Source organism: Doryrhamphus excisus, linkage group LG3, assembly GCF_037039965.1.
Source record: "Doryrhamphus excisus strain RoL-2023G ecotype Guam linkage group LG3, RoL_Dexc_Guam_v1.1, whole genome shotgun sequence".
NCBI lineage: Eukaryota > Metazoa > Chordata > Actinopteri > Syngnathiformes > Syngnathidae > Doryrhamphus > Doryrhamphus excisus.
The window spans coordinates 22,770,091-22,790,040 of NC_136359.1; the positions used below are offsets into that span (position 1 = coordinate 22,770,091).

General features: G+C 38.9%; 1 protein-coding gene across 2 annotated transcripts in view; it reads left to right on the forward strand.

The window, feature by feature from the left end:
• The window catches only part of tet3 (tet methylcytosine dioxygenase 3), a 44,066-nt gene that overhangs the window by 13,220 nt on the left and 10,896 nt on the right, over positions 1-19,950 (forward strand). The window contains exons 1-6 of one of the 2 annotated variants that reach the window (XM_058070049.2): positions 2,131-3,589; positions 7,278-10,026; positions 12,336-12,426; positions 15,547-15,640; positions 16,172-16,380; positions 17,383-17,533. In XM_058070049.2, the coding sequence (XP_057926032.2) occupies positions 3,569-3,589; positions 7,278-10,026; positions 12,336-12,426; positions 15,547-15,640; positions 16,172-16,380; positions 17,383-17,533 (3,315 nt within the window). In that variant the 5' untranslated portion in view covers positions 2,131-3,568. Of the gene's footprint in view, positions 1-2,130; positions 3,590-7,277; positions 10,027-12,335; positions 12,427-15,546; positions 15,641-16,171; positions 16,381-17,382; positions 17,534-19,950 lie in introns of those variants that run through there. The other variant, XM_058070050.2, reaches the window with a different exon arrangement.

Below are 19,950 nucleotides of genomic sequence, written 5' to 3' on the forward strand. Positions count from 1 at the left end.
TGTTTTTTATTTTTGTATTTATTTTTGCTTTTATTTATTTATTTATGGATATATTTTTTTATTTTTGTTTTTATTTCCATTTATATTTATTTTTTGTATTTAATTTTTTGAATTTTTTTTCATTTTTGTTTTTATTTTCACTTTTATTTATTTATTTATTTATTATTTTGGCAGTTTTGGTCCTCCATACGTTGGATTAAAATAAAAATATATATATATACATAAATAAATAAAAGCAAAAATAAATACAAAAATAAAAAACAAGATTTAAAAATAAAAAAAAAATATTTTTGTTTTTATTTCCATTTATATTTATTTTTTGTATTTAATTTTTTGATTTTTTTTCATTTTTGTTTTTATTTCCACTTTTATTTATTTATTTATTTATTATTTTGGCAGTTTTGGTCCTCCATACGTTGGATTAAAATAAAAATATATATATACATAAATAAATAAATAAATAAATAAAAGCAAAAATAAATACAAAAATAAAAAACAAGATTCAAAAATTTAAAAAAAAATATTTTTGTTTTTATTTCCATTTATATTTATTTTTTTGTATTTAATTTTTTTATTTTTTTTTTCATTTTTGTTTTTATTTCCACTTTTATTTATTTACTTATTTATTATTTTGGCAGTTTTGGTCCTCCATACGTTGTACAAATCAATCATATCAAAGTATATGAAACAGGAAACTCCGACTCAGACTTCCCACCACTGATAACCCACAATAACGACACAATAAGCCCCCCCTTTTAGTGTATTAGGGGGTGTATGTCAGCAGTCATTAAGAAGAAACCATGACTCAGGGGTTAGTCATATGCAAGTCAAACCTCCAATCAGGAACTTTCCTCTGTGAGCTACTGAGAAATGGAGAGTTAGAAAGGTTTGTGTGAGTGATGATCAGAAACACCGTAAGTGTTATTTCTTTTCTTATTGTCACACAAGATGAACTGTTTTGACCAGGCTTAGATCTTAAAGGGGTTATTTTTTATGTTTATCTGTGTTGTATTATTAATTTAATCTCTACGGCAACATAAACTAACAGCATTAACCTGCGCACTCAGTGACTTCCTGTTTGGTACTTCGATGGCATTCATTCATTCATTTTCTACCGCTTATCCTCACGAGGGTCGCGCAGGGGTGCTATCCCAGCTGTCTTGGGGCGAGAGGCGGCGTACACCCTGGACTGGTCGCCAGCCAATCACAGGGCACATATAGACAAACAACCATTCACACTCACGTTCATACCTATGGACAATTTGGAGTCGCTAATTAACCTAGCATGTTTTTTTTTTTGGAATGTGGGAGGAAACCGGAGTACTCGGAGAAAATCCACGCATGCATGGGGAGAACATGGCCGAGGGTGGAATTGAACCCTGGTCTCCTAGCTGTGAGGTTTGCGCGCTAACCACTCGACCGCCGTGCCGCCCTAAATAAAAAAAATGTAACTTTTACATGTAAATTTAATTTAATTTAATTTAATTTAATTTAATTTAATTTAATTTAATTTAATTTAATTTAATTTAATTTAATTTAATTTAATTTAATTTAATTTAATTTAATTTAATTTAATTACCTTTATTCGTCCCTCAGTGGGGAATTTACATTGCACAACAGTTTATAATATAATATGAAATGTATGAAATATATGACCTTTATATACATATACATATACATATACATATACATATACATATACATATACATATACATATACATATACATATACATATACATATACATATACATAGTATAAATGTGAAATATGACATGTATGTAAAACAAGCATATAATTGATATATTTATATACTGCGATGCACGTTTTAAGTTGAATTAATTAAATTGAATGATAATTATTCTTTAAAAATGAATTATTGTATTATTTTCATGTGTAGGGATGATGTTGAAGTACTACAAAAGTCCTAACGTTGCGATGAGCTGTTAGATTCCCTTTTTCAGCGTGTGTGTGTGTGTGTGTGTGTGTGTTGGAGGGTTAGGAAATGTGTCACATGACTCAGACGCCGACGCGCCCGGTAAAATGAAGGCACCATGACGCGGATGATGAAGCCAAATAATCAACATGTGTTTCCTGCTTGCCCCCCCCCCCACTCGGTCACCACCTTCCCTCTTTTTTTTTTTTCATTGGTCCTCCATTGTCACATGACCTATGCTCCACTTCTCTTTCCTTCCCTTGGATGGCTCGGGCTGCGTTGTTTCGCTTTGGGATTGACGCTGATCTCTTGTATAAAAAAAAATACGGCAACAGAGATGCAGATAATGTACATTTTGTCCGGATCGGAGTCTGTTGGAACATTTAAAGCGTAAGCTTGACGGACGCTGAGAGAGGAACGCAGCCTGTAGAAAACAAGAGAGCGAGAGAGGCTAAGAGGGACGGAGAAAGCCCGTAGTAGGAGAGGAAGTCGGTTCCGCGGAATAGTGTCGAAGTTGGAAAATCCTGGGTAATGTCAAAGAATTGACGCTACGCAGCAGCTGTACAGAGGAGGCGGCCATTTTTTTTTCCTGAAAGGGAAACTCCAGCGACAGTGACAGGAGGACCGATTCCGCAAGGCCAGTCAGCCACGGAAACGTTGGGTCGATGATAAGCGAGGTTAGGAGGAGGCGACAACTCAATGGTTACGTTAGCGTAGTGAACAGGACAGGAGGTTTCGGTTCTTGGAATGGCGGTCTTCTTCCTTTTTTTGTGTTCTTGCTGCTAGCTGCTATAAACCAAGCCTGACGTAGTCCGTTACATAGACTTCCATCCTCAGTATGTTGACTATTTTTCCTTCCTTTCCCAGTTTTTCCATATTGTGTATTTTTCCCTTTTACTTGACTGAAAAGATGACATCGCAAACTCCCACTTTGTCGTTCTCCTTTTCAATCTCGGGAGAACAACAACCTCGCTGCCAGTATGCGGTGGAGCTACTGCCCCCGGGTAACACCGAAAGCGAAGGAAACCGGCGCAGATGGAAGAACCGATGAAAACAAGCGACGTAACATCGAAGTCACAATGGACGCCTCTCTGTGCAGGATTTCGACGCACGCCTGATATGAACAGCGTATAAGGAGGTTGGAGATGGAACCGCTTCCTCGACAACTCTTTCTGTTCCTCGCACGCTCCACTCCATTCCGATCGTACGTGCACGCCGTGGCTCAGATAATGGCCTCTCACGCTGCACACACTGAAAAGAGAGAGAGAGAGAGCAGATGAGATGGAGGTAAAGGCAGCGTAAGAGGGAGGGGAATAGAGCAAGAGAGAGAGAGAGAGAGGCAAAGGGGGGGAGGGTGTCGACTGAAGAGAAGCCGACTGCATGTGTAGCCGAGAGACGGGAAAAGAAAGAAAGAAAAGGATATTGAAAAAAGGGAAAGGGAGGAGCAGAAAGGAAGATCATGAGAAAGAACAGAAAGTGGCAGAAGAAAGAATGAGGAACGTGCAAAGATGCGTTATTGACGCGCGACCAGCCACTCCATCTGGCTGTCTGAAATAAGGAAGGACACTTTCAACATCGCTCAATGCTCCTCTCTGGCAGCCTCCTCGCGGCTTTCTGCTCTCCGACCGCCGCTTATGGACGTCTTGGGCGGCCATGTGAGTTGAACTTGATGTTGTCATGATGTCTGCTTCACGCTTCTGTAACAACGATATGGGGGGGGGGGGGGTGATGACGCCGAATGAGGGATTTAGGTTCAGCTGAAGCCCCCCCTAGCAACAACCGGCTTTTTTCGGTGCTTTGTCTCCTCCCTCTTTCGTCAAATCGAGATGCGTCTGATTTAAAGGGCTCCTTTTTTTTTCTCGGTTGGATATGCGCCAATAAGTGTGTGTGTGTGTGTGTGTGTGACAAAGAGAAAGGAAGCTATGGTGTGTAAAATAAACAAAAATATTATACTGTCTGCAATACTGCAATACTGCAATACTGCATTTTCATTATTCATGATCATGTCGCTTTATATCTGTGCTAGCCAGTTGTATTGTGTACGCACGTTCAACTGTCACTGTGATCACTCGAGTGTGTGTGTGTGTGTGTGTGTGTGTCAGTGGGATGTGCAGAGTTGCAGTCGTTCTGTTTCAACACACTGCAGTTCTCATAACAGCCGCACAAACACATCCCCCCCCCCCCCCCCTTTTTCCTCTTTCCCGTCTGATGCCACTGATAGTGCGGACATGGGGCCTCTCACGTATTGCATGCCGGTTGTTCACTTACTACCACCTTTAAACCCGCCCTCCTGTGCACACACACACACACACACACACACACATAAATATTCTAACCCCAAACCACCTCTTAGCATGGACATCAACACCCTCTGGGATCCATGAGCAGACACACAACACACAGGGTGTATTCAAAAAGAATTAAATAAACTGCCATTTTGGAATTAAACACTGTTCAGTGTATTAATATCAGAATGATGATCGACACTTGTGATCGGTGTAAAGCAGGGGTATCAAACTCAATTTACCTGGGGGCCACTGGAGCTAGGGTCTCTGGGCGAGGCTGGGCCGCATCAGGTTTTCCAAAAAAAAAAAAAACGCATTTATTAAAAACTGAAAAATTAATAAACTTCGCTTTGGTTCCGATTTTCTACAATAAAAGTTCTGATAAAACATTCCACTGTTCTCAAATATCTTCATTTTTATTTTTCTACACAAAATAAAATGAAAAATAAATAAACAAATCAAGAATAAAGAAAATCAATCAATCAGTAATAAATAAATAAATATAATAATAATAATAATAAAACGGCAAATAATAAAAACTTAAGAAACCACATATAGTTGGTGGGTAGACAAATGATTTTTTTCATATTAAAATGAACAAAGCATTATTAGAGCCCTGTAGACATGACAAAACACGACTATAGTCACATTTATACTCTTTTTATTTACAAAATATTGCGCAACTGCAGCGTCTCGCGACACATGCTAACTCGCAAACTAGAGACCTAGCGACCTAAACGGTTATTTCCTTTAAACTTGAAAAAAAAAGCCAAAAACTTACCACTTCCACACGGACAGGGAGGATAACTATTAACAGTTATTTAACCTTTAACATGAACATTAATCAAACGTAATAATTTTTTCTGGGTACATGATACCATACAGCATCCATATCAAACTTGACGCGGGCCGCACTAAACATTAAACTTTCATAATCAAGGCGGGGGCCTCAAACTGGTGTCCTGCGGGCCACATTTGGCCCGCGGGACGCATGTTTGAGACCATTGGTGTAAAGCAAATGAATTGTATTGATAAATTGATAAATTGCTTTGGTTTTTCATATGTTTGTTGTTTTATGTGTTTCACCTGACCTCTAAGAACAAACCATTAAATAAAACCGAGACTTGACTATACAAATAACATGTATTTAGTATTTAGATGGTTTTGTGATGGTACTCTATGTGCTTGTTTGTAAAAAAAAAGTCACAAAAAACACTTGTTTGTGCTCCCTTGTATCTGTATCCAAGTACTGTATGAGTATTTCATAACTGACTGTATGACACAGTCTAACAATGGACATGTATGTTACATGTTGTAAAGTCCCTCTTCAGAAGTACCTTACCTAACCTACTAACAACCTGTCTGACCTGACCTTGCAGCACTGGGTGTGCTCTACTTTATGTTAGAAAGGTGGGAAGGAAAACATGGAGAAGTGAAGGAGAGAATGGAATGTTTTTTTTTTCTTTTTCTCAAATTATTTGGTTGTGCAGATAAACACGCAGCTAAAGTTCTAGTGTATATTTGCCCAGAGAACAGTATACATATACAGTGTATACTTTGCATACAAAGTAGTAGTTGCGGTAAACTTTAACTTACACTACACACAGTGAAGCAGCTTAATATTTACACTCTTACTCACACGCTGACAGTTGCTTATCAACTCAAATGCATACCACACTCACGGTGCAACAAAGAAAAGAACACAACATCGACACAATCAGTTACCCAACATGACATGTAGCTTGTATATAATAATATATATTAGTATTGTTTGCGTGTATATTAGTGTGTAAGCATTGATTATTCACATATTACATAAACCTTAAACTGTATTATGGAAAGCAGGAAGTGAACAAATATGAAATATGGACACTTAGTATGGTACCCATTATGTCATTGTATGGTCATATCACCTTGTACTTCGGTACGTGATAAAAACATAAAAATAAAATAAAATAAAATAAAATAAAATAAAATAAAATAAAATAAAATAAAATAAAATAAAATAAAATAAAATAAAATAAAATAAAATATGTATGTAAATATGTCGAATATTTCAAATGTTCATTATATTATATTATCCTGGAAAAAGTAAGAATAATATTTCGATATTGAACAAAGCAAATTTATTCTCAATCAGAAATCACTCCACACTCTATATTGATTTTTGGTTCTACCATATCTTACTTATTGGTGTGGAAATATGGGCTAATAACTATAAAAGCAATCTGTACTGCAAAAAAGGTCAGTAAGGATAATTCATAATGCCGCCTACAGAGAACATACTAACTCCTTATTTGTAAAATCACAAATACTATGTATGTAATTATGTTATGTAATTGGATGGTCATATCACCTCGTACTTCAGTATGTGATAAAAATAAAAATAAAAATACAAAAAAACGTTAAACTGTATTACGGAAAGCAGGAAGTGAACAAATGTAACAGTTACTGAATAAAAATAAAAATAAAAATAAAAATAAAAATAAAAATAAAAATAAAAATAAAAATAAAAATAAAAATAAAAATAAAAATAAAAATAAACTATATTAGGAAAGCAGGAAGTGAACAAATGTAACAGTTACTAATTATAAAAGTACCAGATGGAGGGGTAGGATTTAATAAGCTTTGCTTCTTCCTACTCCTTTTGGACATGTGGAACTGGGAACTGATTATGTGATGCATTCAATTGTAATCTGATGCATGTTCAAATGAAATAAAACCATTACCATTACCATATTACTCCGGTTGGTTTCTTTACCTTAATTAGACCTCAAAATTTAACCCCACAAGTTTGATTTATATGAAGAATCACAAAATTTGGTACACACTTTTAAGTGAATGACAATATAATAATGACAAGTAATGACACATATGTGTGCAAGTTGAGTAACTGACCATTTTTGTAATGCATATCTGTATTCCATGTATACTAGCAAAGTCTTCCAAAAGCATTTTAACCGCAACCCATAAAAGATGCTACAAATGTTATCTACAATCAAGTTGGGTTACTTTATGAAAAAAAATATCACTAACTTACATCTGTTTGTGTTTTCAGACTGTTCACGAAGTCACTTCATTGGATGGCCCCAGAGGTGGAGGCCAGATGGAAATTGGGTCACATGACCGCCTCCAGGAAGGCGCGCTGAGCCTGGAACTATCCAATGGCGTGAATTGCTACCCTAATGATAATGAGTCATCAATGGACACAGAGCAGAAGAGGGCAGGAAGTGTACCCCCAAGGCAGTGCTGGGCGTCGGGGCACGGCGATGACCAACGACAAGCATCTTTGAACAGCAACAGTCATGCAAACCCGAGTGAACCTGTCCACCATGTGGATATGGAGGATGCTCACAATCTGGTCAATTTTTCCGCCATCGCGGGCACCTTACCTCCTTCTTCGTCTGCGTCCTGCCTCCAAGCGGAACCGGTGACGACACAACTGTATGAGAAATTCATCCAGGAGATGGGTGCTGACGGGGCTCGGATCAAACACTCAGGGGCTCCTGACTCAAGCCACCGATCTCTAGAAGATATGAACACACTGCAGACAGCGCTGAGCCAAGCAAAACATGGTCACAAGCCTCCTAACTGTAACTGTGATGGTCCAGACTGCCCCGACTACCTTGAGTGGCTGGAGAAGAAGATTAAGTTGGCGACCGGTGAGGATCAAAACACCAGCAAGATGACTAATTCCACTCATTTACAGCAGCCCCATCTGCAGAATCAGCCCTATCTCCAAGCGAACGGGGGCGACCACCACTTGTCTTCTTCCTACCCTCAGCAGCAACATCGGAAAAAAGTACCCTGCTCCAAACTTCCTCCGATTCCCTGCTCACCCCAGGTGCTCTCTATAGCCAAGGAAAGGAATGTCAGTCTCCAGACAGCCATCGCCATAGAAGCCCTTACACAGTTATCTGCTGCTGGAACTCAAGGTGCTGGTCTTCCGGGTCAAGGTCTCTTTCATAATAACCTCCAGCATCATCAACACAGCCAGAACCTCCTATCTCCTCCTCCGAATGGCACTAACTTGATTCCATCCTCACGTTCTCAGTCCGTCCCTCCGGGATTACACACTCACCAGGAGACGGCGGTGTCCTGTGAGCACCATCGGCCCCAGTCACAGGGCCAACCCCCCCATGCTTCTACCTCTCCTTTTCCAGGTCAAGGAAATACTCAAGGTTTTGGCCAGAATTCCCAACAGTGGCTGCAGTGCCCGAACAGAGGTTCCGAAGATCAAAAAGCATGGATGCGTATGAATTCTGATTCTCATTACGCTGGTGCAACTCACGCTAGATCAGACCTGATGACTGAACTCAAACAGCTCCTGGGTGACACAAACGGAAAGTCCGACAACGCATCTTTCAAACTTCCGGTCACGCAACAGTTCAGCCAGAACGGAAACTTCCAGGCACAGTCGGGTATGCGCAGGATAAAACAAGAGCCAGACTCGGTTGAGCCTTACCATCATTCCGCCTCCGTGGCTAATGGTCAGTTTCAGGCTCACCACTACGCCGGTACCCCGCTGTCTCCTGGGCAAGCGGCCATCAGACACTCAACTCAGGCAGCTCTGCAACAGCACCTTCATTACAAGAGGAACCTCTTCTCTAATCACTCCTCTGGCTTCGGTGCTCCAAGTGCCCCTTGTCAAAACTTAAAAAAATGGTGGCCGCAGATGGAAGCCAACGGTTTGACGCATCTGAGCATAAAACAGGAGCCCAAGGAACCCAAGAAGAAAAAACCTGCATCCCCCGTCATCAAAGCTATGATGCACCAAGCTCCCCCGCTTCCGAAACCCAAACAGATTATCATCAAGAAGACCAAGCAAAAAGCTTCAGTGCCAACTTTCCTGCCCAAGACTCAAATCACCACGGGCCCGGCCAACACCCCGACCAGTCTGCAACCTGCAGGTTCACTGCCCCTGTTGCCCTCTCACAGTAACTCCTCTCAGGTGGCTTCCGCAGGCTTCCCTGCCCAAGCCCAATCTCAGGTATCCATTCCCAACCTCTCATTGCCTCCGTCTTTGACTGATTCTGCTTTGTCGGGGAACGCTGCATCTGTCATGGACTCTCCGCCCCCACCGATGCCCCGTGTCACTCATGCTAAACCGGAGGAAGTGCGTAGTTTAGCCTCTGCCAACACTGCCTCAAATCTGACCTCCACATCTCCACCCAACACCTCACAATTACCCGGCCTCTTCAATATCGACCCCAAGTATGAAGAACTGATTCGTCAGTTTGAAGCAGAATTCGGGGACTCGGCCGCAGACGCACCTTCCAGCCAAGCAACGTCTACGACTGATATGGTTTCTCAGATAAGAAACCAATCCCAGTCCAGTGGTCTGGACCCTAGTGTCATAACGTCATCTGCTACCAAGAATGCTCCGTTCATCCACGCCCCTGAGTCCTGCTCCACTGAGCCTCATGGGAATAGTCAGGCGATGGATGATAAACCTGAAGCGCAGAAGGAACTAACCTCAAACCAAACATCCACAGAGAGTCCAACGCAGGACCAGATGGACCTGGTCCGACAGCAGCAGCAGCATAGTCAGATAAACGATACATTCAGCATACCGTGTTCACCCTTGCCGAAACGGATGAAAATCGAAACCACGGGCGATGTAGCTATACTTTCCACGACTTGCTACTCTGAGGAGGACACACCCACCAAGAACGGCCTGCCTTGTTCTCCATCTTTGAAAGGGTTCTTAGAGTCCCCTCTGCACTATCTAGACACCCCTACAAAGAGCTTGCTGGATACTCCATCTAAAGACCTACAAGCAGAGTTCCCCACTTGTACCTGTGTGGGTAAGTCACTTTGGGTTCATATACTGCACATACATGTCCACGAATAAAAAGTACTATACAAAATGTACTATAATCAAGCAACGGCGGTGAATATCCAATCAACAAGAGTCATTCTATCGTACGCTGTGATACGATTCTGTTCTTCCTTCTTCTTTTCAACCAAGACATTGAAGCTGTATGGATTTGAACTCCAATGCACCAACCTCCACTTCTAATCAAAACATCATAAATAGCATCAAGTTTTACTGGCTACAGATGTTCCAACTTACACTGTAGTATAAATATCATGGTGCTTCATGTAGTCATGTGATACATTTTAGGTGTAACTATTCTACTCCTGAATCCCTGCAGCCAATCACAGGGCACATATAGACAAACAACCATTCACACTCACATTCATACCTATGGACAATTTGGAGTTGATAATTAACCTAGCATGTTTTTGGAATGTGGGAAGAAACCGGAGTACCCGGAGAAGACCCACACATGCACGGGGAGAACATGCAAACTCCACACAGAGATGGCCGAGGGTGGAATTGAACCCTGGTGTCCTAGCTGTGAGGTCTGCGCGCTAACCACTCGAGCACCGTGCAGCTCACCTATTTAAATTCATTCATTTGCGACCACTTTTCCGACGAGGGTCGTGGGGGGTGCTGGAGCTTATCCCAGGTGCTGGAGCTTATCCCAGCTGTCTTTGGGCAAGACTCTGGACTGGTCGCCAGCCAATCACAGGGCACATATAGACAAACAACCATTCACACTCACATTCATACCTATGGACAATTTGAAGTCGCCAAGGTCTGCGAGCTAACCACTCGACTGCCGTGCAGCCCACCTATTTAAATTATTATGTATTATTTAAATTATAATAAGCGGCCCGGCGGTCGAGTGGTTAGCGCACAGACCTCACAGCTAGGAGACCAGGGTTCAATTCCACCCTCGGCCATCTCTGTGTGGAGTTTGCATGTTCTCCCCATGCATGGGTTTTCTCCAGGTACTCCGGTTTCCTCCCACATTCCAAAAACATGCTAGGTTAATTAGCGACTCCAAATTGTCCATAGGTATGAATGTGAGTGTGAATGGTTGTTTGTCTATATGTGCCCTGTGATTGGCCGGCCACCGGTCCAGGGTGCATTCTGTCACACCAAAGTCACACAGTCACTGAAGGGGTGCGTCTACAGTGGCAAAAATTGGTGAAAGCAAAATGTTAGCATTTGACCTCACCGTCGTTTTTCTGGATGATTGGGCGAAAATTCCCACAATCTACAACATCTCGTCCAGGGGTGTTCAAAGTGAGGCCTGGGGGGCATTTGCACCATTTTTTCCTTTTTTTTTGGTATGTGCCACGTTGTAAAAATATCATAAAAAATGGCAGTAATTTTACAAGAATAAAGTCAAAATATACATGGAAAAAAATTGGAATTTGGAATTTTATGAGAATAATGTCATAATGTTATGAGGAAAATAATGTACCATCGTTAAAAAAATATATGTTTTTTTGTGGAAATTTTGTAATAACATAAAATAAAGTTTGTTTTTTTGGAGGGGAAATTAGGTTCTACAAAAAGTTATACTATTATAACTTGAAAATGAAGAAAATTAGGTGAGTGTGAATGGTTGTTTGTCTATATGTGCCCTGTGATTGGCTGGCCACCAGTCCAGGGTGTACCCCGCCTCTCGCCCCAAGACAGCTGGGATTGTGTGGAAAAGCGGTAGAAAATGAATAAAAATAAAAATAAAAATAAAAATAAAAATAAAAATAAAAATAAAAATAAAAATAAAAATAAAAATAAAAATAAAAATAAAAATAAAAATAAAAATAAAAATAAAAATAAAAATAAAAATAAAAATAAAAATAAAAATAAAAATAAAAATAAAAATGATAAGAATAAGAAAAAATGAGAAAGCGGTAGAAAATGAATGAATGAACAATTGTACCTTTTAATAGGCTTTGATACTGCAGTACTCCCGTTTCTGTAAAAGTGTAGTGAGGGTCAGCTTAATAAAGCATGTTTACACATCACAACTCCCTCTTCGGACTACCACCAAACATTCTTTTACATTCATACACCAGTAGGGGCAGCACTGAAGTTGAATAAGTTGAGTATAGTGTCTTGTGCATTAACACACAAGTAGTATTTTGAAAAGAGGCTTGCAGTTTTACACAGCAGAGACGGTATTTTATGATGGAAGTAATCAAGTCCATTCTGATGAGCAACAAGCAGGGCGATAATGTACGTGTTTTCGAGTAAATATTTCAAATGTCATATAGTTATATGTGTTTATTTCATTATTGACTTTTTTCTCAGAACAAATCCTGGAGAAAGATGAGGGGCCTTACTACAATCACTTGGGATCAGGACCAACTGTGGCCTCCATAAGAGACCTGATGGAAACACGGTTGGTTTTCTCTTTGTTATCTTTCTGCTCTGTGCTCTCAAATGCCTCTCCCTTCTCCCCCTCCTAACGTTTTGTCCTTAGGGAATCTATGACCCAGAATCCAACAGGACGAACAGGAAATATCAGCAGCGGCATCATAACACAGGCTAAGCCAGAAGCAGCAACAGCAGCAGATGATAGCTGAGCATGAGATAAAGGAAGGGAGGAGAAGAGTAGATGAGAAATCCTGCACAGAGACAGAAAAGGATGAATGAGGGAAGGAAGGGAAGAAAATAGAGGTATTTAATAATTGAACAGGTGCAGATATTTATTATTTTGGTACCCTAGAATCTAGCACTCAAGGTTTTGTTTCTGGTGCTTAGCCCACTTAAGTCAGTATCGAACAATAACAACAACGTTGACATCAACATATATGGTGAAATTATTTTTCTCGACATAAAAGATCCAGGTGGGTCATATATGAAAATGGTAATGGTTTTATTTCATTTGAACATGCATCAGATTACAATTGAATGCATCACATAATCAGTTCCCAGTTCCACATGTCCAAAAGGAGTAGGAAGAAGCAATTATTTTTAATTATTTTAATTATTTTAATTATTTTAATTATTTTAATTATTTTAATTATTTTATTATTTTTATTTTTATTTTTATTTTTATTTTTATTTTTATTTTTATTTTCATTTTCATTTTCATTTTCATTTTCATTTTCATTTTCATTTTCATTTTCATTTTTATTTTTATTTTTATTTTTATTTTTATTTTTATTTTTATTTTTATTCATTTTCTACCGCTTTTCCTCACAACGGTCGCGGGGGTGCTGGAGACTATCCCAGCTGTGGCGAGAGGCGGGGTACACCCTGGACTGGTGGCCAGACAATCACATGGCACATATAGACAAACAACCATTCACACTCACCTAATTATTTTTATTTTTATTTTTATTTTTATTTTTATTTTTATTTTTATTTTTATTTTTATTTTTATTTTTATTTTTATTTTTATTTTTATTTTTATTTTTATTTTTATTTTTATTTTTATTTTTATTTTTATTTTTATTTTTATTTTTATTTTTATTTTTATTTTTATTTTTATTTTTATTTTTATTTTTATTTTTATTCAGTAACTGTTACATTTGTTCACTTCCTGCTTTCCATAATACAGTTTAACGTTTTTTTTTGTCAAAACTATAACTACTGTCTGGTTAAGCAGCATCAAAACTTGACGTTACTTCCTGGTTAGCGGAACATACAACGCATTTGAATTGTACCACAGAGTCATTAGTCCCTGAAGGGGACTGATGCTGTGGGGGTTGTTAGACCAGAAACCTCTTATTGTTGTTTGAGAAATGACGTAACTCGGTAAGACTCCTTCAGTTCCTAGATGACCTTTGACTCACCCCTGACCCAGGCAGGCCTCCCTGTGGTGAGAGAGCTTACCCCCCTCCAAAAACTCCCAGCCACCTTAGGGTGGCTCCTATTCACCAGGAAGCCTTTGTGCTCACTGTCATGCCAAATCTAGTCAGCGTTGAAGTTTCTACAATGGCAGGTATCAAGCTGTCAGGAGATTTCATACGACCAGTTCTGATGACCTGACCCCCACCCCCGAGCAACCCCTGATCCCAGACTCTGTCCATCCACCCCCTATATATATATATATATATATATATATATATAAGTTAACTTGCAGCAATACACACATGCGTGCAACTGTCCTCTTATAATACCAAAATGACAGCAGATCAAGTTACATTTTGAGACCACCAAAAACCCGCAAATAATCTTCCATTTGTGTAACTGGTTTCTTGTGTGAACCTCTACAGCAGGGGTCTCAAACTCAATTTACCTGAGGGCCACTGGAGCTAGGGTCTGGGCCAGGTTGGGCCGCATAAGGTTTTCCAAAAAAAAAAAAAAAACGCATTTATTAAAAACAGAAAAATATACAAACTTTTTCAGTGCTTTGGTTCCGATTTTCTACAATAAAAGCTCTGATAAAACATTCCACTGTTCTCAAATATCTTAATTTTTATTTTTCTGCACAAAATAAAACTTAAAGTAAACTTAAATAGCCAAAAACTTACCACTTCCACACGGAAAGGGAGGATAACTATTAACAGTTATTTAACCTTTAACATGAACATTAATCAAACGTAATAATTTTTTCTGGGTACATGATACTATACAGCAGGGGTCTCAAACTCAATTTACTTGGGGGCCACTGGAGCTAGGGTCTGGGCGAGACTGGGCCGCATCAGGTTTTCCAAAAAAAAAAAAAAAAAACGCATTTATTAAAAACAAAAAATTTTTAAAAACTTTGCCTTGGTTCCAATTTTCTACAAGAAAAGCTCTGATAAAACATTCCACTGTTCTCAAATATCTTACTTTTTATTTTTCTACACAAAATAAGATGAAAAATAAATAAACAAATCAAGAATAAAGAAAATCAATCAATCAGTAATAAATAAATAAATATAATAATAATAATAATAAAACGGCAAATAATAAAAACTTAAGAAACCACATATAGTTGGTGGGTAGACAAATGATTTTTTTCAGATTAAAATGAACAAAGCATTATTAGAGCCCTGTAGACATGACAAAACACGACTATAGTCACATTTATACTCTTTTTATTTACAACATATTGCGCAACTGCAGGGTCTTGAGACGCATGCTAACTCGCAAACTAGAGAGCTAGCGACCTAAACGGTAGGCTTCAAGTTATTTCCTTTAAACTTAAATAGCCAAAAACCTACCACTTCCACACGGATAGGGAGGATAACTATTAACAGTTATTTAACCTTTAACATGAACATTAATCAAACGTAATAATTTTTTCTGGATACATGATACCATACAGCATCCATATCAAACATTAAACTTTCATATCAAGGCGGGGGCCTCAAACTAGTGTCATGCGGGCCACATTTGGCCCGCGGGCCGCGTGTTTGAAGTATGCAGAAAAATACCTCTCATTCTTCCATGTTCTAAACTCATGTATATTTCATTTTGTGGCAATTATTTTTGGTATTTCTATGCTGGCTACCATCACACGTGACATCATAAGGAAAATGGTGTCTCTGCATCAAGATCTGATGTATGTTACTTTTCTCATGTTCAGGTATGGAGAGAAAGGAGAGGCGGTCCGGATAGAAAAAGTGGTGTACACAGGAAGAGAAGGAAAGAGCTCAAGAGGATGCCCCATTGCTAAATGGGTAAGGATCTTCATATCTTTTTCCAGGACATGATGCCATGCATTGTATGCATATGATATAATATATACAATATATGACATAATATATGCATTCAATATATGCATCTACTGTAGTTGTCACGCTATTGTTCATGTGGTTGCCTCACAGTCAGGTGGTTCTGGGTTCAAATTTCGCAAAAAAAACATACCACAAAACACAAAAATCATGTTAATTGTGTCCGGTGTGCACACAGCTTTAAGCTGTCATTTCAACATTAAACTTTTGGTATCAAGGTGGGGGCCTCAAATTAGCGTCTCGCGGGCCGCATTTGGCCCCCGGGCCGCAAGTTTGAGACCTCTGATCTAACATGTCCAGAAATACCATTTTAACTCTTGGAAAGTGGCAAATAATTTGCAATGTAAGAGATAATATTTAATATGCAAACATGAGTATTTTAATTCTTAAGCACTGGTGTGTGTCGATTGGTTGAGTTTTACCACGTGACTATTTAAAAGACTCACACTCAACTTTAAACTTTCGATTCCATATCAGGTGATTCGCCGTTCCGATGAGAAAGAGAAGTTGCTGTGTCTGGTCCGTCATCGTGCCGGCCACCACTGTGCCAACGCTGTCATCATCATCCTCATCATGGCATGGGAAGGCGTCCCAAAGCCTCTCGCTGATAAACTGTACCGAGAGCTCAGCGACACGCTCACCAAATATGGCAACCCCACTAGTAGACGCTGTGGCCTCAATGATGAGTAAGTACCTGGTTGGAGGTTTTTGATGTTGACTTTTAAAAGGTACAATTGTTCATTCATTCATTTTCTACCATTTTCATTTTTATTTTTATTTTTATTTTTATTTTTATTTTTATTTTTATTTTTATTTTTATTTTTATTTTTATTTTTATTTTTATTTTTATTTTTATTTTTATTTTTATTTTTATTTTTATTTTTATTTTTATTTTTATTTTTATTTTTATTTTTATTTTTATTCATTTTCTACCGCTCCACAAAAGGGTCGCGGGGGGTGCTGGAGTCTATCCCAGCTGTCTTGGGGCGAGAGGCGGGGTACACCCTGGACTGGTGGCCAGCCAATCACAGGGCACATATAGACAAACAACCATTCACACTCACCTAATTTTCTTCATTTTCAAGTTATAATAGTATAACTTTTTGTCCAACCTAATTTCCCCTTCAAAAAAACAACTTTATTTTATGTTATTACAAAATTTCCACAAAAAAAACATATTTTTTTAACTATGGTACATTATTTTCCTCATAACATTATGACATTATTCTCATAAAATTCCAAAGAAATCTCATTAGATTACAATTTTTTTCTATGTATATTTTGACTTTATTCTTGTAAAATTACTGCTATTTTTACAACATGGCACATACCAAAAAAAAAAAATGATGCAAATGCCCCCAGGCCTCACTTTGGGCACCCCTGGACTAGATGTTGTAGATTGTGGGAATTTTCGCCCAATCATCCAGAAAAACATTGGTGAGGTCACATGCTAACATTTTGCTTTATCTTATTATTTAAATGAAAAGGCTGCTAGTAAAAAAAAAATATTAAAAAAATTATATAAAATTGTAATAGTAGAAAAAAAAATCAGCAAATAACAAAATATTAAGTTCAATGTTGATCACTTCTCATTGATAGTTGGTAATTTTTTAAAATATGACAATGTTAACAGCCTCCATTTCTGTGCCTCAGCATTCTGAAAATGTGCTCAATCTCTCCCCCTGCAGTCGAACCTGCGCATGTCAAGGAAAGGACCCTGACACTTGCGGTGCTTCGTTCTCCTTTGGCTGTTCCTGGAGTATGTACTTCAATGGTTGCAAATACGCACGAAGTAAAATACCACGCAAGTTCCGGCTACAAGGAGAGCACCCTGAAGAGGTATTCTTTGTGAACCTGTTATTTAGTATATGTACACTGCAAAATAGGGCTGGACTAGATTTGGGTAAAAAAAAAAAAAACTACTTCAAAGTATTGAAATAATCTGTCCATGCAGCAAGTGAATTTTACTCTTGTCAGAAATCTTAAATTAAGATTTTTATACCTAAAAATAAGCAGGACCTTTACGCTGGAAATACTTATTTTTTTTAACCTTGTTACAACATCAGCATCAGGACCAACTGGGGCTTCACTATCTTGCCCAAAGATACTGTACTGATACTGTACATGAAGTAGAAGTTGCTCTATTCAGTCATTGGTGGGTCTCAAACATGCGGCCCGCGGGCCAAATGTGGCCCGCATGACACTAGTTTGAGGCCCCCGCCTTGATATGAAAGTTTAATGGCCAAAGTTTGATATGGATGCTGTATGGTATCATGTACCCAGAAAAAATTATTACGTTTGATTCATGTTCATGTTAAAGGTTAAATAACTGTTAATAGTTATCCTCCCTATCCGTGTGGAAGTGGTAAGTTTTGGGCTATTTAAGTTCAAAGGAAATAACTTGAAGGCTACCGTTTTTTGGTCGCTAGCTCTCTAGTTTGCGAGTTAGCATGTGTCTCAAGACCCTGCAGTTGCGCAATATGTTGTAAATAAAAAGAGTATAAATGTGACTATAGTCGTGTTTTGTCATGTCTACAGGGCTCTAATAATGCTTTGTTCATTTTAATCTGAAAAAAATAATTTGTCTACCCACCAACTACAGTGAAGAAAATAAGTATTTGAACACCCTGCTATTTTGCTATTTCTCCCACTTAGAAATCATGGAGGGGTCTGAAATTTTCATCGTAGGTGCATGTCCACTGTGAGAGAGATAAACTAAAAAGAAAAATCCAGAAATCACAATGCATGATTTTTTAACAATTTATTTGTGTGATACAGCTGCAAATAAGTATTTGAACACCTGTGTATCATCTAGAATTCTGACCCTGAAAGACCTGTTAGTCTGCCCATTAGAAGTCCACCTGCACTCCATGTATCATCCTGAATCAGATGCACCTGTTTGAGGTCGTTAGCTGCATAAAGACACCTGTCCACCCCATACAATCAGTAAGACTTTAACTTGTAACATGGCGAAGACCAAAGAGCTGTCCAAAGACACCAGAGACAAAATTGTACACCTCCACAAGGCTGGAAAGGGCTACGGAGCAATTACCAAGCAGCTTGGTGAAAAAAGGTCCACTGTTGGAGCTATCATTAGAAAATGGAAGAAGCTAAACATGACGGTCAATCTCAATCGGAGTGGAGCCCCATGCAAGATATCACCTCGTGGGGTCTCAATGATTCTAAGAAAGGTGAGGAATCAGCCCAGAACTACACGACAGGACTTGGTCAATGACCTGAAAAGAGCTGGGACCACCGTTTCCAAGGTTACTGTAGGTAATACACTAAGACGTCATGATGTGAAATCATGCATGGCACGAAAGGTTCCCCTGCTTAAACCAGCACATGTCAAGGCCCGTCTTAAGTTTGCATATGACCATTTGGATGATACAGAGGAGTCATGGGAGAAAGTTTTATGGTCAGATGAGACCAAAATAGAACTTTTTGGTCATAATTCCAATAAGCGTGTTTGGAGGAAGAAGAATGAAGAGTACAATCCGAAGAACACCATCCCTACTGTGAAGCATGGGGGTGGTAGCATCATGCTTTGGGGGTGTTTTTCTGCACATGGGACAGGACGAGTGCACTGCATTAAAGAGAGGATGACTGGGGCCGTGTATTGTGAGATTTTGGGGAACAACCTCCTTCCCTCTGTCAGAGCATTGAAGATGGGTCGTGGCTGGGTCTTCCAACACGACAACGACCCGAAGCACACAGCCAGGAAAACCAAGGAGTGGCTCCGTAAGAAGCATATCAAGGTTCTAGCATGGCCCAGCCAGTCTCCAGACCTGAACCCAATCGAAAATCTTTGGAGGGAGCTCAAACTCCGTGTTTCTCAGCGACAGCCCAGAAACCTGACTGATCTAGAGAAGATCTGTGTGGAGGAGTGGGCCAAGATCCCTCCTGCAGTGTGTGCAAACCTGGTGAAAAACTACAGGAAACGTTTGACCTCTGTAATAGCAAACAAAGGCTACTGTACCAAATATTAACATTCATTTTCTCAGGTGTTCAAATACTTATTAGCAGCTGTATCACACAAATAAATTGTTAAAAAATCATGCATTGTGATTTCTGGATTTTTCTTTTTAGTTTATCTCTCTCACAGTGGACATGCACCTACGATGAAAATTTCAGACCCCTCCATGATTTCTAAGTGGGAGAAATAGCAAAATAGCAGGGTGTTCAAATACTTATTTTCTTCACTGTATATGTGGTTTCTTAAGTTTTTATTATTTGCTGTTTTATTATTATTATTA